Genomic DNA, 22,999 nt, shown 5'->3' with positions numbered 1-22,999 from the left:
ATATTCAAATGTTTATCATGAAACCTGCAACTCATCAACACCAACTTCAACTCGACCTTTACTGTATAATTTCTTTGACGTGTTGATCGTTTTCAGAATACCACAGCCCATAATGGGAGTCAATGAAGAGGGCAATATTCCCCACACACCACCAGAAACATGTACTGAAAATGATTTTCATACATTAAAAAAAGCATGATCTGCTCACCCTCTCCCCAGATGGTCCAGGGATCCCATCTGGGCCTGGCTTTCCAGCAGGACCCTGTAAAGTCACAAATGACACCTTTCAGTATGTTTAAAACTTAAATCTAGCTCACTGGTTTGGGAATATGGTGAATAGAAGGAGAAGTCTTGGCCTAACCGGAGCTCCTGGAGAACCTGCCTGCCCTGGATCTCCAGCCACACCTGGAAACCCCTTCACATGAACAGAGATCACAGAGCTACTTTTAACAATAATGCATTGGTTCATATTGATATATGTGATGTGAACATATCAGTGAACCAGCACCCTCTTGTAATTAGTGCACTTATTGTTGTGTGCCTGTATCTTCATTGGTGGAACCACACTGAATTGTTCATTGATAAAAAACTCACTTTGTCACCTTCAGGGCCAGGAGAGCCAACAGAACCAGGACCACCCTGCATGTAAGACATGACATTAAAAATGTATCACCATGTTAAAAGCAAAATGTTGAGACGGTTTGATGGAGCTGGATAAAAGGAAGGAATGCAGCAAAAACAGAATCATAGGAGATGAAAAGTTATAAAATTGGAACCTGTGTACCAGGCTTTCCTTCTGGTCCCACAATCCCAACTCTGCCTCTAAAACCCTGCAACAATCCACACAAACAAGTACAGAAATACGGTTTAGTGTTTGCATGTCACTATCAGACTTGCTGAGCTGCCTTTTTAGCTTATTGTGTTTGCTCTTACCGCCATGCCAGGTAGACCAAACGGGCCAAGGAGTCCTGTGCGACCCTGTGAATGTAGACGTAGACAGAAAATACCATTAAAACAGTTTTTAAAACAATACAAAACTTTGCAGCAAGAATCTGATATTGATTCATCTGAGCTTTCACTGTCCAGACAATACTTACCCTTGGCCCTTTGAGTCCTAAATTCCCATTTTGTCCTGGGGGCCCTCTGCTGCCCTGTGATGAAAAGTGAAGAGTTTTTACTAAAGCAAAGCAGATGTGAATCCAGTTTTATAAAAGCACGCTGCAACAGCTGTGTATCTATACAACTGGGAGGATCTCATATTTAACGACTGGATGCTGACTAGATAACCAATTCCCAATTATTTTAAGATCATTAATACCTTTACATTTTTACCAATATCTGAAATGACCAACAGATCAAATGAACGGTGTCATGTGTAAGGTCATGATGAACCTGCAGGGAACTCCACAGCTCCCCTCAGCTCTACAGAGCTTGAAGCTTTTTTCACATCATTCTTTCATGGCCAGCAACAGACGGACAAAGAGACTAGCTAGCTGCTCAACAGGGCATTTCTCAGCTTTCTCAAGAGTTGGTAGAGACCAAAAACAAAGCTAAAAGGTGAGTGAATATTGGATATCCATTCAATAGGCGGACACAAACACACTCCAAATCAATGCTGATATTGCTTTGTGTCTGCTGGATGTGTAAACAGGCAACTGTTAATCTTGCAATCTGTTAATTCAACGTTGAATATTATAAATATATTAAATTTCTGTCAATTTCAAATGTCATCATCAAGAAAATGTAGGGATTTATTAAAAGAAAATCTGCCAGTTTGTCTGCCTGTTTGTTCCTTTTAGTTTTATTCTAGTTAAAGGATAACTTTTGTTTTTTACAACCTGGACTTTATTTGTAGCATTAAATACGACCATTTAGACACCCCGACAACTTTGGTGGCATTTGGAGTCGTTTTGAAGAAATTAGCCCCAGAGGAGCGGCGCATATATCCGTATAATGCGAGTAATCGGGGCACCCGTGCGTAGCCTCTATAAACGCATAATCTGCGGCGAAACTCGTTCATATTCCAATATTTTGTTATGATATGCTGGTGCTATTCCCCTCTGAGCCCGTGGTGGCATGTTATCAACATCCAGTGTCTTTAGACAACTACTTCTGACGTGGATGACGTCATTTTCGAGCGCCGCGCGCTGCTAGCAGCCGGCCACAACACGGCTAACTCTGCCGCGGTCGGCTAGTTTAGCTGTAGTTTGCGACTGTTATTTTTCACAAAATGGATGAATATTTTTCTGACTCTGAGGTGGTGGACGATGACTTTGTTTACGATGGACGTCCTTACCGTTTTGAGCCAGAGTACACGGACGAGGAGCTCGTTGAAAGGAGGACGCGGAGGCAGAGAGAGGAACAGCTGGTCAAACAACAACAAACGGCTGCGCGTCCACGAGTAGACGGTAACTGGTGGTGTTCTTGTGGACAATGTTCATCGATGACAACAGAGGAGGAATGCCTCTGTTGCTCAGAGTGGGACTTGCGGCCAGGAGATACGCGTCTGGATGTGTCAATAAATGTCTGTGTCACAACACTGGAGGATTTCCGCGCAATGATAAACTTCTGGCAAACAAAACCAAGGCAAATAAACAATCTATACATGTGTGTAAACTACTTACTCAATCGGAAGTTGCCCATTTGGTCCTGCAGGCTTTGGCTGGGTCTTCCAGTTCACTTTAGGGACACGAAAAAACGTCTCCACCACAGCCCGGTTTATCATTGCGCGGAAATCCTCCAGTCTTGTGATACAGACGTTTATTGACACATCCTCCTCTGTTGTCATCGATGAACATTGTCCACAAGAACACCACCAGTTACCGTCTACTCGTGGACGCACAGCCGTTTGTTGTTGTTTGACCAGCTGTTCCTCTCTCTGCCTCCACGTCCTCCTTTCAACGAGCTCTGTACTCTAGCTCAAAACGGTAAGGACGTCCATCGTAAACAAAGTCATCGTCCACCACCTCAGAGTCGGAAAAATATTCATCCATTTGGTGAAAAATAACAGTCGCAAACTACAGCTAAACTAGCCGACCGCCGCAGAGTTAGCCGTGTTGTGGCCGGCTGCTAGCAGCGCGCGGCGCTCGAAAATGACGTCATCCACGTCAGAAGTAGTTGTCTAAAGACCCTGGATGTTGATAACATGCCACCACGGGCTCAGAGGGGAATAGCACCAGCATATCATAACAAAATATTGGAATATGAACGAGTTTCGCCGCAGATTATGCGTTTATAGAGGCTACGCACGGGTGCCCCAATTACTCGCATTATACGGATATACGCACCGCTCTTCTGTGGCTAATTTCTTCAAAACGACTCCAAATGCCACCAAAGTTGTCTGGGTGTCTAAATGGTCGTATTTAATGCTACAAATAAAGTCCAGGTTGTAAAAAACGAAAGTTATCCTTTAAGTAGCAGCTGCTGTTAAGGAGTATTGACAATAACGGAGGTACTATAATTAGCAATAGTTTTCTTTTATATAGTCAAAATTTCATTTTGCTTGGATAATATGCACATAAAGTATATATTGTCAACTTTTTATTTTGTAGTTTGTTTTTTTTATTTCTCTATCTTTGTTGGTAACTTTTTTCTTTCTAGCTGCTATTACATGCTGCTGTAATGCCCAAATTTCCCTGGCTGGGAATAAATAAAGTGTTATCTTATCTTATCTTTAAACAGAATTAAGAGTTGCACTGACGTAACACATTATTGTGACTAGTTGCACTGTTCATCTGTCACCATCACTTGGTTCAAAAGGATTGTCGGTCTTTGCTGAGTGCTGTGCAATGTAACAAATGTCCCTGTGGACAATAAGTTGTGACGGATATGGCTCTGATTTATTACATTTACTTGACCAGGCATCAATAAAATCCTCTAACCTTTGGCCCCTGTTTCCCAACCACTCCCTGGACACCAGCCTCGCCATCTTCGCCCTGAGGAGACATCACACATAAACTCAGGAGAGTTACGGCTCATAAAATGCTCATATACCCACAACATAAATGTATAAATGCATAAAAAGCATAGTTTGAGCTTGACTGTGCAGAATGATGCATGTTAGAGTTTGACAGTAGAAGGCTGTTGTCACGTTCACATTATCTCTGCTGAAAGTGTTACCATGAATTAGTTAAAAACAATACTGCTTTGGCCAAAAAAAAATTTACTCCGAGGTCCACTTGATAAATTTCTTCTGAGGCTTTCAGCTACATCTAATGGTCCTCATTCTAGGATGGGTCAGCTGATTGATGAGAATAAGTACCATGAGATGTAGCTAAAAGTTGCAGGCAAAATCGAGTGACTGGACTTTGAGTTTGATTTTTGTCAGTGTTTTGTGGATTTTAAATTCCTGAGAAGTCTTTTGAGCTCATTTCACAATGTGGTCAACCAGCCTCAGGTGAGCTGCTGTCCCGCCTTCAAAGAAGAGACGACAGAAGTGTAATAGTTTTACAAAAAGAAACATCAAAATGAAATATTCAAAGTTCATTAATGAATTGCAAAATTCAGAAAAGCCACAGCTCTTCCAAGTGTTATCACAAATTCAGATGTACAGCACATCTACCTGCCTTTGAAACTGCTTGAAGGGTTTCATAGGGTCAAGAAATCTTTTCACCTTAATTTTAGGGAGTTTCTATTCTTTTGACAAATATAAATCAAGTCAACAGTGGCAGTGCAGTGTTGGAGATTTCTGATGATCTCATGGTCTGTACCTCTTTTCCTCGGGGCCCAGGTTGACCTCTCACCCCCTGAGGACCTGTGCTGCCACGTTCCCCCCTCTCTCCCTGACGGCCCTGGATGCCTGCAGCACCTGGTGGGCCCTAAGGGGGCAACAAGTTGTCAGAGGTTTAGTCCTTCAAAAGGTTATATGAGGGTCGCAGTGTGACCTCCTATATTTACTGTCATTATACCAAGAACATATTCATTTAAAACGGAAAAGTCTAATGTGGCCATGTGTTTGATTTTACAATCATCATCATTCCTCTTACTCTGTCTCCTTTGGGTCCAGCCTCTCCTTTGTCACCATCCAGTCCTCTGAAGCCCTAGACAGAAACTTGACATGACACTTTTTCTTTTCGTATGTTTTTTCCTCCATTTCAGATCAATTCAGTTCAACTTCTCTTTTAACCCAGGACAGTTTTCACTGAGCTGTGCTGCATAAGGAGAATATATGTCTGTCAAAGTGTTTTTCCCTTGTGGCCAAAAATAGATTAAAACAACTTTAATGTAGACAATTGATTGAAAACAGGAGACTGTGCTGCTTACTGTGCCTCCTGCAAATCCTTTAGGACCCAGACTTCCAGACATCCCCTAAAAGAGCAAACAGAGCAAAGAGGAATTCTGAAAAATGGACACATCCATATCAGAACAATGCACAGATGGAAAAATGTCACTATAACTTGCTCAATATTTAGTGATGTTGGAATTCAATTTGGGGCTACTTGGGAACTCGGACCTGAGTCCAGGCTCAAATTATTATTTACCATGGGCCCTTCATTGCCAGGAAATCCCTTTTTTCCCATAGGCCCTACTTCACCCTGTCAGAGAAAGCAAGAGCATCAGTGTCAGTAGAGTACAGCCTTGACTCCATTATGCCACTGAGCAAAGACAACCATGCAGATTATTGCATTAAAACCTACCACATCCCCTTTTTGACCAAGAGGGCCATCATTGCCGGATAAACCCTACAAAAACAAACCAAGAAAGTTAAAGAAACTGTGCACTTGGAGCACTTCAGGCCGTACTGCATTACTGTCCCTGAAACAACAGGAAAGAATGTTTTTGATGGATAAAGCCAAACAACGACCAATGTGATGCAATTATGGTACAATCACCAAACTAAAAGCTTTTTTTTTTCAACATGCAGACAGGGGAAGTGGATATTCAACAGATGGAAGGTGGGATTTTCGTAAAATCCTGGTTGAAATGTCTCAAAAGCCTTTGATATTCTAACAGACCTACTGGCAAAATTTTAAGGATATTTTATTTCTCTGCAGATCAACATGTAAAACATGTGCCCACTGAATGTAGTGGAAGTCATTTCAAGTTATCTGAGATCCTGAAGGTAGTGTTGAGTCACCCGTCACATATCAATATTCAGGGATATGAAGAACTGCAACCAGTCCCAGCATGCACTTGCTAAAAGACCCTAGACAGATCAAAAATCTACAGAAGCAGAGGCCTAGCACACTGCAGACAGGAAAACACATTTACACTCACACCTCTGGCCAATTTAGTGTCAGACTCACCTGACCTGCATGGCATTGCACTACAGGAGGAAACCAAAGCAGAACATGCAAATCCCACAGAGACAGGACCAAAACCAGGACTCAGACCCCGGATGTTTGTGATATCAGACACAAAGGCATCATTTCCACTGCATATGTGGGGACATGTCTCACTTTCAGCGTTTCAGGTTGCTTTCTTATAGAGATGGGATTTATGGCTCTTTGAGGGGAACCGGCTCTTGGTGAGCCATTCCTTTCAAAGAGAAAACTGGCTCATTTGGCTCATTTTTATATTTATTAAGTTTTAGGTAGGCAGTCTGGCCTTAACTCATTTTATCTTGGAAATAACCACTGGGAGGAATGAATTTAGATATCCCACCAACATGTTTTTAAATTATTCTGAAATATTGATTATAGCGTTATTGACATGTGTGGATTCGATTTTAAAAGTCTGATCTGGATTAATTGTAAACATTCCTCAGGGTGGCGCCATATCACTCTGCTTTGACAGTGCTTTGCTTTTTTTGTTCCTGGCGCACTCACGTGAAGGCAGCGTGCACAAGGTGGCATGATGCTATTTGCATATCTAATAAGCAGCGCGCAGCTGGGCAGCGCTCCTCCCCATGTAACCCGAAAAAAAAAAGAACGTTTCCCAGCTGCGACTCGGTTCCCATCATTCATGTTAACGAGCCGTTCAAAAGAACCAGTTCGTTCGTGAACGTCACAACACTACTTTCTTACTGTCCTGCCATCACATCTCAAACTACAGAAGATCTGAGTTGTTAGAATTTGACACTCATTGGCAGTGGTTGAGGTAACAAATTACTTAATCACTTACTGCTGTTCCTGTAACAGAGTCACTTTTTGTGTACTGGAACTTTTAAGTTTTTTTTTAAATCAGTAAATTCATTTTACTTAAGTACATTTTATCACAAATATTGTACTTTGCTACGCTGAAGTCACATCCGTTCCAGAAAAACAAAAATCACATGAAAAAGTCCTGATAAAACACGTGAGAATGGAACAGAAGAAAGGAGCTAAATGAAAGAGGAAGTAATGACTGGGACAGGCAGTCCTTTGTGACCTAGTGTTCCCTGGGTTTTGCCTCTCAGGCTACATACAGTCTGCCCTACCTTACTAGTGAGGGTTGTTAGAGCCTGTCACCTGCAAACACCACTCAAATCTGGAAAAAGGTACAGCTAGATATGTTTTTCAGCTTAAAATAATCGTTTCATCTATATTTTTATACAGTTGGGCCTAACATTGTCCTATAACCAGAATAATCTACAAACAATAGCCACTTTCATCATAGCATGTTATTTGCTTTATCGATTTAAATGTGTGTCTGTCTCTTATTAAATTCACCTGAGTCCCTCGTGGTCCAGGTGACCCTGTCTCTCCTGCTAATCCTGCCGGTCCCTGTTGAAGATGCAGTTAGATTAAATAATTACACCAATAAATCTTCCTCAGTACTGTATGTGAAGTCTAACAGGTGAAGTGGAAGACATACTGGGGGGCCTTTACGACCTCGTGGACCACTTGGACCTGGATCCCCCTGTACAGAACAAAGAAAACCACCGTAAGCAATCACAGTAGTATCCTACTTTACTGACCTAAAGGGATTTGAATGAGTATGGTGAAGCCCACATAAATTCACCTCAGACCCATTCAGCCCAGGTGGTCCTATCCCGCCTGTGGCCCCTGGTGGCCCCTGCAAGATTTTGGACAACAAATTCTGTTTTTTGTAACCTCTTTACCAAAAGCAGTTTGTGGACAGCAGGCAGCACTTGTATGAACAGTGTGAGGCAAGTAGAAACAGTACTGCATGCTCACCACTGGTCCTGGAGGACCCTTCATTCCATCATGTCCAGAGTCTCCCTGATTAAGAAGGACCAATGAACAGTGAGACGTTTCAGTGAGGAGAATAGAGACACAGTCAGACCAACACAGTGTAACAAGATGTCCTACCTGTGGCCCCGGAGGTCCAGGAATCCCCTGAATGCCTCTTTTACCTAAAAGACCCTAACAAACACAAGTGATGTTACAATTTACAACAAGTTGAAAAAGTGAGGATTTGCTCACTTAATCTAACTAGAAACTGTATTTTTTGTGCTTTTTTATTCATTGTGGATGGTGGACAGTCATCACTATTTTGTACACATTTTATAGACCAATTAATGAATCGATTGAGACAACGATCTGCAGATAAATCAATCATAGAAATAATCAGTAGTTGCAGCCCTACACTGCAGTTCTGCAGTGAAATAATGATAAACAATAGGAATATACAAAATCCATTACATCTACCAGCAGCTGATGTTCTGTGCTCTCCACTGACATCTGATTTTTCCATTCATTTGAACCTTGTCGGGCATTGATGGACAGCAAACTCTCAATGATATATCCACCAGCAGTAAGGGGCAGAATGAGTTTGCCATAACCGGCTTACATGACACCTTAACCTTACAGACCTCACTGAACTGCAGTCAGTCAGCACTAACTCATGGTGTGAAACAAACATCGTTCAAACTCTCAGAACTTTATTTTAACTTGTAGCGGACATCTCTAAGTGACCAAACATAGCAGCTATGTCAGGCTGATTTTGGGGTCATGATCAAGTACCTGCCAGACCAATAAAAACCATCACATTGGCTGGACAAACATGCCGCTCCATAGTGCACTCCAAGTGCAGCTTGAGCGACTCAAAGGTTGTGCATTTGAGTCTGACCAGAGACAACATTTCTAAGTCAACTGACTTATATAGTGATGAAAGGAATGGAGATTCTTCTGCTGGAAGACTAGTAGCTTAATAATTTAACAAGCAGAGGCATGTCTGTGGGTCAGTCATTGCAAACCCACACTGTGCAGCCAAACATTGTTCAAACAAAGAGAACTTTATTTAAAATTTTAAAATTCTAGTTCCCAAACACACTATGCTGAATTTGTGTTTAAACTGATGCACAAGAATATTTCCACTTGATGACAAGATGCAGCCAACAGGGATTGTTTTAAATAGATTATCAAATATCAGATTATCAAATGTTGAGCCCACAATGCATCAAAATATGTTACATCTGCAGATGTTACATCATGGCTGTGAGGTAAATTTCAGAATAGTATCTTAAAGAGAATTGTTGAGGCAAAAAGTATTTTGAATTCTTGCAATAAATCTTGGTATAAAATAATAAATTACAGACATCTCTATGATGTCTTGATGAAGTACAAAAGTTCTGATTTTTGTTTTGACTGAATTTTTGGCACTGGTTTGAAATCTGCCTCCACATGCAACCTTGGTGACCTGGGCCATAGTGTGAAGCCATCTGTGGCTTTTTTCACTTGTGCTGTGTTTATTAGAGACACAACGTCAAGGTGTAGCAAAAGTTTTGGTCCATACAGTTCTACATTTCTCTTTTGCCTTCCTCCTTCCTTTGTTAGCCTGCTTCCTCTTACTCCTTTTTCCTCATTCTTCCTCTTCAAAATGCCTCGCCTGGACTCAGTGATGTGCAGCAGTTATAATTATTATTACTAATATTATTATTACTAATATTATTTTTCCCACCACCGTTACTATTACTTTACCCCATGGGACTTTTTGTCATGGTGGGAACTGTTGGGTCTCTGTAAATAATATCAGAAAGAGTCTGCTCTACATGAAAAGTGCCCTGAGATAACTTCTGTTGGTGTTACATAAATAAAATTATCTTGACTAGTTGTCACTCTTACAGGAGGGCCAACACGTCCATCTTCTCCTGGCTCCCCTTTAAATCCCTGGAGGGCAAACAAACAACATTCAAACAAAATCAGCTGGTCCAATTACCAAGATATGCTGAATCTGCTGTTAAATATGACTAATATATATCTAAGTCAGGTTAAAGTTGATAAGATATATTCACTGCACCAGGATGATGTTGAGCCAAGGATATTTACTGATTAACTCATTCAACCTGAGTGTATCTGTACTGAGTAAAAAGCTTTTCATGGCAGATATGAAGTATTAGATGACTGTTACACTGTAAAATAATAAGATACACAGACAGGAGAAGCAGATGTAGCTGAGGCAACAGCAGTACCAATGGCAGTAATACTTTCAAATACTGCAGCTCTGGTTAGAGACCATTTCCAGCCACTAGAGGGTGGTGCAGTCACACCTCTGTGGCATCTGCAGCTCTCGTGGACTGCAGGAGCAGATGATCGTGTTAGGTTAGGCTGATATTTACCAACATCTATCTTTTAGACTGACCTTTTCCCCAGCTCTCCCTCTGTCTCCACTCGGTCCAGGCTCACCAGTGAAACCCTGCAGTTCAGGACACAGACAAAACAAAACTTAGTCTTTTTAATAGCAGCATCCTTCTTTGCTTATTCAGTTCATACCCAGAGCTGCTCTGCTGCTGTTGGCCACCGAGCAGTGGTTTGGAATTAGCTGCCTTGATGCAAATACTGGCTCCACCTGACTGGTATAACCACAGGACTAATGCGAGCTCTGTAGTGCTCCATGGAGAAAGCGAAGAGGGAGGCAACAGCAAACATAACGAGCTCCAGAGGTGCAGCGAGTTGTTGACCTTGACCTCTGACCTAATATCAGTGCAATCAGAGTAGTACACCAGACTGTCTGGATCTGACTGATCCATATTCACTATACAACCCACTATACACTGTTTTGTGTTCACCTTTGTGTAGTGTGTCTGAATGTCCAGTGAAAATTATTATTCCCTTGTGAGCTCTAATGATCCCACAATGCACTGTAAGAAGTATGTGAACCATCATGCATTGCAAGGATGAGGAATAAGAAATGTTGGTAGCTGCTGGAGGAAACAAAGGCTGTAACTGTGTCCAAAAAATTGTTTTGATTTTGTCGACTGCCGTACTATATACAACAGCCCTCTGCGTAGAATTCCCCCTATTGTGTGTGGTGAATAGTAAAGTATTTCTTCATTTACTTGTATTAAATAGTAAACGAGTGACATGTTCACTCAGTTGGACTACTGTTCTACTGTACAGCTCCTACTGTACTGTGGTGCTCCATGCTAACGCAGCATACACAATGCAAAGTAATGGGATGTCAATAATAACAAAGAGCTCACAGCTACTGATGTTATGATGCTGTTGGTAGATTAACAGAATTTTAAATGTCATATCACTAAATGACTGCAGCTGATGTCTTTATTGATGGGATACATGTGGCACTGGGAAACAGTGCATGTGTCTATACAACACAAACCAAAACATGGCAGACTTGTGTGCATAGTATTTAAAATATTACCATTTATCTACCACGTCGCTCATCTTTGCAATACTAGTACATATTTTGAAATGTTTGTAGCCAGCTTTGTTTGCACCCAAGAGGTAAATGACAAAAAAGTTTGTGAAATGCTGAGGAAGTTAATGCTACAATGTTTTAAGATTAGTTTGGGGAGCACAGCCAACAGGATGAGGATTTAGTCTCCCCTGCTCACCTCATCACCTTTCTCCCCTGGTGAAGCGCTTTCTCCTTTGAAACCTCTGGGACCCTGATAGAAAAAAACAGCTGCAAATGTTACTAAACGATGCAGGCTAATCACTGACGATTTCTCTAAATGTGAGCACTGGTCGTTCTCACCCGCAGCCCAGGTAGTCCTGGTGGCCCATGACGGCCATCCACTCCTTGATTGCCATTCCTGCCCCACCTGCCTGAATTGCCAGGGACACCCTTTGGCCCAGGCTGACCCTAACACACACACATGCAATCGCATCATGATATCAGGTCACCATGTATGATGCAGCTAATGATGCTACACAGGATTTTCAGATTTACCATGTCTCCTCTCTGTCCTGGTATCCCTCTGCTCCCTGAATCTCCAGGAATACCCTTAGTGATAAATAAGTTTTAATAACAACTTTGACACGATAAGGCTGACTTGAAAATGGAAAAACAACAGAGGATAGAAGAAAAAAGCAAAATGACTTGTGTGAGCATGATGGATATGAAACTCACTGGAGGGCCAGGTTTGCCCATTTCACCCACGGGTCCAGGTGGGCCAGGCATCACCTTAGGAGCAAAGGGAATTTAAGTCAGCAACTTAATCTGATTGAGCATCACAGATCCAGTCTAAAAGCTGAGCTACTCACCGGCCAGCCAGCTCTGAGCATCTGATAGAGGGCTGATCTCTGCAAAAATAAGCAATCACCATCATCAGTCATAAAGGTAATTAAGGTAGTTAAAACACTGGAATAGTTCACTATTAAACAAAATATAGTTCTTGCATTAAAAAAAACAAATTCACACCAGTGATCTGAGCTAAATGCTAACGTGTGCATAATAAGATGCTAACAATGAAAATGTTAACCTGCTGATGTTTACTATCCATCATGTTCACCATTTCAGTTGAGTGTGTTAATATTTGCTAACTGCCACTAAACACAAAGTACATCTGAGCTGGTGGGAATGATCACAAACAAACTATCAGACAAATTAGAAGAAAAGTCAGAGAAACTTCTGGGAAATAACGATTTCACAGCTGTCAACATATTTAAAACCAAAAATGTCAGAAACTTTATGGTGGCACTCAAGAAAGCACAATATTACACACACATAATATTAATATTACACAATATTATCAGTCTGGACCAAAGTGTTGGACTGACTGACCGATCAACTGCGACTGTGCAGCCGTGCTGCCAGCGTGGCTACAAAGCTTGAAAGGGTTTTGCAATTTTTGACATTGGTTGTACTTTTTTACTTTACTGTATGAGTGGCACTTCACATGTTCAGAACTGTTCAGGAGATGACTGACTTGAATTTCACTTTTTAAGTTTATGTTTATGATTTGTGGAGAATATTTCCCATCAATGAATCTTCTGACACCAGAATTTACTGTGAGCAGTTAGGGTGCAGTAAACGGCTCCAGTCTCCATCACAGGATGAGAAGTTCTTCTCTGCTGCAGCCTCATTTGATTGAAGTGGACAAGATGGATAAAACCATTGCCTGTTGCACACAGCGCAGTGCTGCACAGTACAAGTGCAATCAAAAGAGAGCCATCGAAGTAGGACAGCTGAGAGCGAACAGACTGCGACTCAACACAGTTGGTGGACTTGGCACTCGCACTTCATGTCTTGTAACACGTTGCAGATGGAGCCAAAAGACATGAGTGTGTAACAGAAGTGTTGAGAGCTCCATGCAGCACATCTTGTAGTGCTCTGAAGTTTTCTGTCAATGCACTCTGAGAATCAAGAGACTCAACTCCAGCACAGAGGAGTGCTTCTGGTCCATTACACCACCCATCTCTGCTGCTCCAGGTCATATTTGTCTTGGCGATGGTGGTGAAGTGGGGGCAACCCTGTCAAGGTGAAACTCAGGCTGGCGGAGAGGCCTGGACCTCCCTTAAGTCTCATTGTGTCTCTGTGGACGGAGCACTCAGAGCCTTCAGTGTACTCCAGGAGGACGGCAACACTGAAGCCTTTCACAGCCAGCTCGACCCAGCTCATATAGCTGCTCAAAAAGCAAAGCGCGGGGCCTGACCCAGGCATGAGGTCTGGATGGGCTCCAGTTACAATGCTTGGCAGATACTTCAGCTTTCATTACAGTGTGTGAGAGCACAGAGAGCTGTGGCCATCTAAATACACCGTCGACACACTGGGAGAGGATTACTCAGCCCTGCCTGAAATAGAAGCCCAGTTCTCCACATGTGATCACCGTTTATATTAAATCACTGCATAAGCACCGTATTTGTATTTCACTGTTATCACGGGAAAACTGTACGACTCTGATTTGAGTCTCACATTTCATACTTTCACATGCATCAAAGGATCAATCCAGGTCACTCTGTCTCATTTTTCTAATTTTAGCCATCAGTTTGGTGACGACTGGTTAAACTCTGAGCAGCCGCACTGATCATAGCTGTGTACGCACAGTTCACTGACAGATTATCACCAATACTTCAGGTGCTCGCACTTTTAGTTTCACCTCCAAATACAATGATTTAGATCTAGTCTGGACAAACTGCTGGCTTGTCTGACCATCTGACTGTTTTAATGCTCCTTTAAGCCTCGTCATATTCTTTTCCTTCATCATCAAACAAAACAAAAACAAGACATTAAGCTGAGACACAAGGCTTCAACAGTACCAGAGACATAGTAATATTGAGTAAAAGTAAACAGAGCTGGTGTATTTTTTGTCTTCTTATTGAGGCTGACTTGAGGACAAAAAGCCTTCAGTGTTGCTGCTGTAAGTGGAAGCATCGAACCTGTGACCCGTCTATAGACTGCTGTCACTGTGGCCTTGGCATCACCATGCTGGTTTCTATGTGTTCACTCAACTGCACCAATTTAGATATTCTTATAGCTACTATATTAACCCAACAAGTGGTTTCAATCATAGAAAGCTGGCTGGGAATACTGTGGTATTAAGACAGGGTGACATTAGCAGTCAGGAATAGACAAAGTGTGGTGAGGACACTGAGGACGTCGGTCTGTGACGACCTCAAGAGGACAAATGAAATAAAAAGGATGTTGATGAGAGCTCTGTTCTGGTGCTACGGCATGGTCCAAAGCCTAAAGGTTCAGAGCAGTTCCACAGAGATTCCAGCGTGGGTGTTTGCATTTAGATTTACCCTAAAAGCAGTCCAGTCCTCTTCAGAGTTCCTATATAGGTAAAGAGTGGGAAGACCTGGAGGTCCTGGAGGTCCTGGATCTCCTGTCCTCCCACCCAGACCTGGAATACCTTGAGAGCCCTAGAGTAGAAAAGATGAGATGATTGGTTACTTATACTAACAATTCAGAATAAGCAGAGCTCCTTCGTTAAACCGGATGAAAAGCGAACCCCCACCACTGTGAGATTTTCTCTCATACATTACAAAGTGAAAGAGTTAAAGCAGAAGTGTGCTGAGCTTGTGTCCTCCTCTGAATGGGAGTTTAAACTGTAACCACCCAAACCAACACACACTAACAGGCTAGAGGGGGCGCCTCATTTACATCCTGTTTGTTTCATCGGTCATTATCAATGACACGACGTACTGTTGCAATGTCCAACGCTGGAGCCATTTTCCATGAGGCAGGTTAACAGGATAACTGTCCTGAGCAGCGGCCGGACCACATGTGAGGATCTTGTTTTTACATATTAATTCTGCAAACCTGCTCCTTGGAGCATGTCTTCTGTGTGATCCTTTCATTATGATTGCCTAAAAAACACAAACCTGCACACTCGTTCATGCACATCTTACCTTGTCACCTTTAACGCCAACATAGCCTTCTCTCCCAGCACATCCCTGTGAGGACAACACGGCATTGAGCTATTTTCACCGTATGTATACAGCTTATTGGCAACAACTGGCAGGCCTGCTGTCTGGCATCATCTACAGTGTGATGATCTTAGAAAGAAAAGGTCACTGTGGTCTCTCCGATACATTATTAATGCAGTGTGTTTTGAAAGCAGTCTCTCCACCCTGCAATTTTACAAGATGAATAAACACCAGTATGAGTCAATTTCACGTGGGCTGATGCAACCACACTGTTTACACAGAATGACCATAACCTCCACTTACAACCAAAATACAGGGCCTTTAAAGAGCGGCAATTCAGAGAATTACATAAGACACTCAGGGAAAACTTGCTGTACTGAAAAAGAAACCCGCCCTTTATACCACCGCTGATATTTTGGTACCACCCAAAATGATGTTTGCTATATTTTTTTAATTCAACATGATCCAAATTGAATAAATTTCACTGACTTAAATAAGTGCTGTCAGAGAACTGATGAGAACAACCTTACCTTCACATGTTTGTAGGGAGCTCATGTACAAAAACATGGAAACATAAAGTACGTCAGGAGGTTCAAAATGCTGATGGCTCTTCATCTCACCTTATCTGGAGTGTCCAGCTGTTTCAGGAAATTACCTTTTTTAAAAATAAAACGATGTATTCGTGACTGGTTTCTGCAAATGTACATCTTCAGCAGGAACCAGTGGGTTTGGGGATGAGAGCCACAGACCGGGTAGGGATGTCAGCACTGAAAGTCAGACTACCACGATGGTTTTGGTTTGGTTTTATATTTTCATTTGATTGGTTGAGCATGAGAGAAATGTAGACTAACACCAGCCTCATCCTTTTCAGCTATTTCCATCTTTTCAACACGCTGTGAAGGCAGGATTAATAATAATGGTTAAGGAAGGTTCCTGGATTAAGGCCTGTGCCATGTCTAATTAATTCCACCCTAAAGAGATTCTTACCCTTCTTCCCTGTGGTCCGATTGGACCAGAAGGGCCTTTGTGGATCCGGTAGATTCTCCGGTCAGATCCGTAGATAATGTTCCCTGTTCCAACAGCAAGTACAGATGGCAATGACTCCCTGTGCTGCGAACCTGATTGCTGCTCTTCCTCAATGTGTCTTGTGTGACTGTTTGTCTCCCAGTGGCCGTTGGATGTCATCGGTGGTATCATGTTTTTGTCCATCAGCAAAGTAACATTCTGCGCTTTCACCTCAGACACCTCAGTCAGTGAATCAGGCATTTCATCTAACATTTGGATGTTTGGGGAGGATTCAATGTCATGAACTCTTCTGTCTGCATTGTTAGTGGGCAACAGGATGTGAGGTTCATCAACAAGTATAACGCCGTGACTTTGGTCTGAAGCATCTTGATGGGTGTGGTCGAAAGGGCTCCTCTCTAACAGGTGATCCTGAGAGGAGAGAGAAAAGACACTGCAATCACAAAGCTGCGTCTTCAACAGCATTACATGTGTAATTCTGGAAAACAGTAAGCAAGAGAGGAGCAGGTTTACATTCACTGTAATTAAAGACATTGCTCTCTAGTCTTTGACTCAGTGTCAGTATCTTCCAAGAAAGTATGCGGACCCAGAATGTCTGCTGCCTTGTTCAGTAAATACTGACTCACTGGACAGTAAACTGGCTCTACGTATTAAAGCGGAGAATATTAGAAGAGGTACAAAAGCAGACAGATTCCACAAACTTTCTCTGTCCATACTTTTCAAAAGAGCCAAAATTTGAACCAGGAACTTCCCACTTGAAAGGCCACTTCTTGTGCCAGTCCATCCAATTCCATCTACAGCAAAATATCCTGAAAACTGCTGGTCAGATGGGCATGAAACCTGTGATGCAAAGAGGACTGTCGCTGATGATTCTGGCTACACTGTTTGGTCGAAGTTTCTCCTTAAAAAACATGTTCGTCCATGAGAAGCTTTTGGCACTATGTGCCTGACATCAGCATTACATGCACCTATTCATGGTTCGCAGGAGATGATTTCCAATGCTTTTGTTGACCCACTGACCTTTTCTCTCATCTTTCAAATTCTGGACAGAAAATGTACACAAAACACATCACCATGCTACAAGTAGAATACAATGACATTTTATAAGCATGTTCATGCTCTACAGATGATGAACCATTGGACCCTTTGATGCTCCATGAGGAAAAATGACAGTCACATAAGATTGATGCTTATGTCATTGCTGTCTAACAGCAAAATCTCAAATTCAGGTATCGTGTTCCAATAAGGCACCTCGCAAATGAGACGAGAGAACTGAAGAATCACCATGACTTTCGAGGCATGTCAATAATACAAGTCTGGAGCTGATACACTTCAAAGACCACCTGATACAAAAATGAGAAGATAGCGATGCTCAGCTGAGTGGCATGAAGAGGAGGAAGAATAGAGAGGCAGAACAGGCACAGGTTCCCCTTATTCAGCAGCACACAATGCTCCTTTATCCCACACAAGCTGCCATTGTTCCTGCAGCTCTCCCAGCCAGCAGACACTTGATCGCTCTGCACCTGAGCCTATTTGTCCAGCTAATCTTCCCCACGCTGCTCATCGCTGTTACTCTGACAGACTGGAGCCACTGTATGAAATAACTGAGAATCAAAAACAAAGCAAACCCCAAACCAACAGTAGCATAAAGTCCATGACCACACTGTTAAACTGTTAAATACACAACATAGAGTAACATGGGATCACACTTGCTTCCAGCTTTCATACATTTTAATTAGTTTGATGATTCTGATCAATTGTGCATCATAAATTAAGCATCACAATTAAATACAGAGCTTTGATCTCAGTTTGTTGTCAGCACCTTTAATATAGAGTGTACCACAAGGGTCAGTTCTAGGTTCACTGCTGTTGTCTGTATACATGCTGCTCCTTGATCATATTAATTACTTTGATGTCTTAAATCAAGGGGTTCAGGTTTCAGCCACACTGAATCTAAAAAATATGTGTTGTTTGGATTTGACTGAGCAGTGATGTCAACAAGGAGTAGGGATTTGAACGTTAATTGGCTCCTGTTCCTCAACAGGAGCAGGAACACACTGGACTATATTTGCCAAGTGCAGATTGGATTGACTGAGTCAAATCAAATCCGAGACTGGAACAGATCAGACTGTTTCATTTGCGTAGACATGCTACTGATCATGTTGTGTATCAGAGGTCTGTAAAAAGAGCACAGAGGATACAGAACCTGGCACATGCTAATCAGCTGCTCACCCAGGTGTCGTGTTCACTGTTGCTGTTTCATCAGCATGAAGCAGGAGTTCAGTGAGTACTACACATCCAGCGTAGTGAGTACTACACATCCAGCGTAGTGAGTACTACACATCCAGCGTGTTTTGGAGTTGTAATAATGCTGCATATTGGGGGACCTAATTTAGCTTTTAGATCATCTGATGCTGGCCAATTCCATAATAGGGGGTGGGAATGACTTGATTATGTGCCAATTTTGACTTGTCTTTAATAACACAATGGCAGCATCAACACATTCTGGTAAATCAGTAGTTATAGTGTGAAGACAAGTCACTTAGGAAATGTTCCTGAATGTCACTGTGAAATTGACAATCACACATTAACTGACAGGGATGAGAAGTCAATGTAATATCTGTGTCTCAGAGTATGGAAAATGACAAATAGTACACCACAATAAGAGCCTACAGCATCGAGAGAAAAGTTTCATTTAAGACAAAACTTGTATGAGGTATGAGCAACAATCAGCAAAGTCACATATTAATATCACCAGGCGAGGAAATGATCTGTGTTGAACTACACAGCGGGGCAAACTTATTCCATCACTGGGAGCCATGCATAATGAGCAGGGTGGTTTTGTTGAGGATTTTGGAGGAGGGCTGTGCGAGGAGATGTGTGCACACAGAGCAGAGAGAGGTCAGCAGGGCAGTCAAGAGGCATTAGAGATCTACTGAGATCTACAAGTTGCCCTCACACTCTTGTTTTGCTTGGATGGAGAATTTCCGGCACCAAGTTTTCACATCAGCTCACATGCTTCTGCTCTGTGCATGCTGTCAGAGAACATCTGATCAGATCGAATACAGGGCGTTTACTACTGGCTGAACAATCAAAGAAGCATTACAAAATAGCTAAAGTAACTCCTACATGGCAAGAACAAGAGGGTCATTTGAGATACATTTGAAACATGATCCAGTGCAACAATCAGAACGCAATAGCAGGGAAACATATCTCAAAGGAAGGATGTTGAGTGTTCACTGAAAGTCTCTTTCTGACTCGCTCATATTAACTCAACCTGCAGATCTGTAAACCCCGACCCATCCTTTACAGTACATACCATATCTGTCTGTTGCCCATCCACAGTCAGTCCCATGTGGAGAGGGTCCTGCAGCCAAAGGCAGCACAGCACGCAGGTTAACGTAATCCACATGTCTACAGCTTGTCCTCCCTCCCTGCAGCTGTGCTCGAGTCAAGTCGAGTCCAGAGCCCATATGCAGTCCACTGGTCCTGTCAAAGCAGGAGCCACAGGCTTTTCCCCACCTCCAGCTGTCCCTCATAGAGCCAACAGAGACACACCCAGGACTTTGCTGCCATATGTACTACACTACATGCTGCCACACCCCAAACTACTCACTCAGCCCTCAGGAGGACGGAGGCTTATCTTGTGCACACAAGGAAGACAATGCTGCTGTCACATCAAAGCCTAACAACGTACTGCCATCTCCGTAAAGTAGAAGAACTTAAAAACCTGTTCTCACTGGCATCTTTCCGTGCGTGAAGATCAAGTCATCCATGACCCACTGCAGGATCAAGAGATATAGATAAAGAGGAATGGAATGTAAAGCAGAGGGTGCAACCAAACAGAATGCCACAAAAAATCTCCAGTACAAGAATGTTTTAATTACTGAAGGATGGAAAATGTGAAATACATTCATCAAGAATGCATGAATCAAATATGAAGAAAAATCTGTGTCTACACTGAGTCACACTGCATGTTGTTGGTCATTGTTGCTTTTATGTATATATTCATACACCTATACAGCAGTATCTCAATCTACCTTGCTATAAATTGTTTTTGGAACTGTAAACAACACTGAAACAAACTAGTTACAAAGTTAGTGTGAACTTTACACTCAAACCTACAATTACACTTGCTTGAAGCCTGCAGGACTCTTTCATCTTCCGTATGATGCTGGATCAAAGACTTCATACCCTGTCCTCATCAGATTACCCACAATATGAGAATAAAAACAGTCACGAGCAGCCAACATGTTAACTTTTCATTTTTTAAATCACATTTTTCTCAGACTTAACAACCTGCTAATGATCTCACTGAGGGTAATTTATATGAGATTACAGAGGAGACCTACAGCAGCCTAAATCAAAGCACAGGGGTCCTCAGAGGGTTTGAACAGTGGTGTGAAAGCTAAAAAGTAGAAACTGTGGGCACAACAACAGCCACAGAGTGCAGGGATCACATTAAAGGAGTTCTGCTGAATGAGGCTTTCATTGCTGGGCTATATATTATGTTAAAGAGTGAAATCCCTCAGCAAATAAACCGCTTTAAGTCCCATCACATCTACTATACACAGTCTGACCATGTTGGAGCCACGAGCTCTATAACAGCAGCCCTACCAGTCCAATATATATGACATGTGGTTTCTATTACAACACAGGGTTAGGACATGATTGATTTTCTCAGGCAAGGTTTCCATCAGGTGTGAAGAGGATCCACACTGAACGGCTGCTTATATCAGATTATGTGTACTGGTATCGTTGAAGTCATGTTTCTTGTCTCACACTGTCTGTGTTCAGCTGAAGTTGGTTTCACCAAATTACAGGCCACAGAGTACGATCTGAGGACGAACTGGGCCGAGGTCTGAGATCATAGATGAGCACTGCCAACTGAAAAGAGCACAGACGTCTGGGATCTGGTGCAAGTACAGCGCACGTGTGCACTTCAAGCCTACGCTCTGTCGCAGACGTTCTCTGCCAAGCAATAACAAGCAGCCGGGCTCAGAGCCTTGACTCATGCCACTGCACATATGCTAGCAGATTTGCACTGCACTTGTTGTGGGTTTTATATCTCTTCGCTCTGCACGTCTTTGGCTACAATCGCAATGGAGGCTTTCACGGTTCATTCTGAATGATTCCGGTTTCTGTGTAGCTGAAAATGTAGCCCTAATCTGATTAAAAAGACAAGCACACAAACAAAGTTTCAAACATGAGGCTTCATTTGCCACAAACGTTATGATGGCTGAATGATGCTGAATTTACACATGGACAAAATGAAAAACTGAGTGAACCGTTTCAATCACAAGAGTTCAGGCTCGAGACCTCAAAGCGGCTACAGCTGAGGTTAGATGCTGAATCATTGATTTCATCCTTAAATAAGATTACAAGTCTGCCTTCAATAATCCATGAGCCATAAACAAAACATGGAATTAATTTAAGTCACAAAGATTTAAAGATAAATGTGAGCTGCAAGATGATTATTAGGAGAAAACAGAAGAAAACCTGTGATCTTCTTTATACATTCAGCTGTGTTTTCTTCTCATTTTTCTTCTAAAACTCCTTCGATGTGGGCTCTTCCTGTCATTGTGAAGCAGAATTCACCAAGCGTTGCTCAGCCACTAATAGGAAACGTGAGCTGGGTTTAGACTGTTGTGAGACAGGTTAGTTTTACCCTACTGACGATGTGTTAATGCAATAGCAACCATATACCTAAACAATACACCTTTTCAGATGAAACAATCACATCTTTGGCCAGGCATCACAATATAGTTAACTACAGTGTGTGTACCTGCAGGTTTGAACATTGTTGGAAACAGATAATGCAGGCATACGACTTTAAAAAATACATTGCATAGGTCTGGTCATTTTTAGACACCTTAAAGCGGTAATGCTACAGACATTGGGCGTTTAGGGACCAGGTCTGAATTTTGGGCCTGTGCAGAACTCTAGTTTACACTGAGGAGCTTCAAGCTATCTGTTACTGTACCACTACATAAAATATGTTCCTGCAAACTACATCCATGCTCAGCAAACCTGCTCTAGTTAAGTAAGGCACCGAATGAGGGGAAATCTAGATAGCACGTACAGTGTGAATGGAGCCCCGAACACTACAAGGTAAACCTTTGCAGCATGTGAAAAACAGGCTGATCATATCTGGAAGAGTGACAGTTCTGATCAAAGACGCGTGAGACACATTCTGCAATAACACTGTCACAGCTGAGCTGGATGTGAAAGAGCTCAGTGTTGTAAAGTGCTACATCTGGACGGCTGATGTCTGACACAGATTTGCCTTGGCTTGCAGGGAAAAGAAGTGACTTGATGAGCAACTCCAGAGATTCTAAATGAGGATACAATTCTCAAAAACATGGACATTTCTCAATATCAACATTCAACAGTCTTTGTGCTATATTTAATGTTTAGCAAATCATCACATTCTGTTTCTATCCACATTTTACACAAACACACACACACACACACAAAAATGGTCTTTCTTTTCTCAATCAGATCATCAAAAAGATTTGCAACGATACATGTTAAGAAGA

At 42.2% G+C, this 22,999-nt stretch overlaps 1 protein-coding gene across 1 annotated transcript in view; it reads right to left on the bottom strand.

Annotated features, from left to right (window-relative positions):
* The window catches only part of si:dkey-61l1.4 (collagen alpha-1(I) chain), a 41,994-nt gene extending 22,084 nt beyond the window's left edge, over nucleotides 1–19,910 (bottom strand). The window contains exons 1-28 of the mRNA XM_041937846.1: nucleotides 19,780–19,910; nucleotides 16,425–16,871; nucleotides 15,420–15,464; nucleotides 14,811–14,930; nucleotides 12,330–12,368; nucleotides 12,196–12,249; nucleotides 12,016–12,069; nucleotides 11,821–11,928; nucleotides 11,678–11,731; nucleotides 10,465–10,518; nucleotides 9,948–9,992; nucleotides 8,193–8,246; nucleotides 8,058–8,102; nucleotides 7,882–7,935; nucleotides 7,735–7,779; nucleotides 7,590–7,643; nucleotides 5,637–5,681; nucleotides 5,481–5,534; nucleotides 5,263–5,307; nucleotides 4,986–5,039; nucleotides 4,710–4,817; nucleotides 3,882–3,935; nucleotides 1,098–1,151; nucleotides 934–978; nucleotides 777–830; nucleotides 595–639; nucleotides 362–415; nucleotides 209–262 (exon numbers count right to left, since the gene is read on the bottom strand). Coding sequence (XP_041793780.1) covers nucleotides 209–262; nucleotides 362–415; nucleotides 595–639; nucleotides 777–830; nucleotides 934–978; nucleotides 1,098–1,151; nucleotides 3,882–3,935; nucleotides 4,710–4,817; nucleotides 4,986–5,039; nucleotides 5,263–5,307; nucleotides 5,481–5,534; nucleotides 5,637–5,681; nucleotides 7,590–7,643; nucleotides 7,735–7,779; nucleotides 7,882–7,935; nucleotides 8,058–8,102; nucleotides 8,193–8,246; nucleotides 9,948–9,992; nucleotides 10,465–10,518; nucleotides 11,678–11,731; nucleotides 11,821–11,928; nucleotides 12,016–12,069; nucleotides 12,196–12,249; nucleotides 12,330–12,368; nucleotides 14,811–14,930; nucleotides 15,420–15,464; nucleotides 16,425–16,871; nucleotides 19,780–19,872 — 2,031 coding nt within the window. The 5' untranslated portion in view covers nucleotides 19,873–19,910. The remainder of the gene's footprint in view (nucleotides 1–208; nucleotides 263–361; nucleotides 416–594; nucleotides 640–776; nucleotides 831–933; nucleotides 979–1,097; nucleotides 1,152–3,881; nucleotides 3,936–4,709; nucleotides 4,818–4,985; nucleotides 5,040–5,262; nucleotides 5,308–5,480; nucleotides 5,535–5,636; nucleotides 5,682–7,589; nucleotides 7,644–7,734; nucleotides 7,780–7,881; nucleotides 7,936–8,057; nucleotides 8,103–8,192; nucleotides 8,247–9,947; nucleotides 9,993–10,464; nucleotides 10,519–11,677; nucleotides 11,732–11,820; nucleotides 11,929–12,015; nucleotides 12,070–12,195; nucleotides 12,250–12,329; nucleotides 12,369–14,810; nucleotides 14,931–15,419; nucleotides 15,465–16,424; nucleotides 16,872–19,779) is intronic.
* Nucleotides 19,911–22,999: the final 3,089 nt, after the last annotated feature.

This window comes from Chelmon rostratus, chromosome 5, assembly GCF_017976325.1.
Source record: "Chelmon rostratus isolate fCheRos1 chromosome 5, fCheRos1.pri, whole genome shotgun sequence".
Lineage (NCBI taxonomy): Eukaryota > Metazoa > Chordata > Actinopteri > Chaetodontiformes > Chaetodontidae > Chelmon > Chelmon rostratus.
The sequence above is the reverse complement of the archived record's forward strand: the minus strand, read 5'-3'. Positions and strand labels throughout refer to the sequence as shown.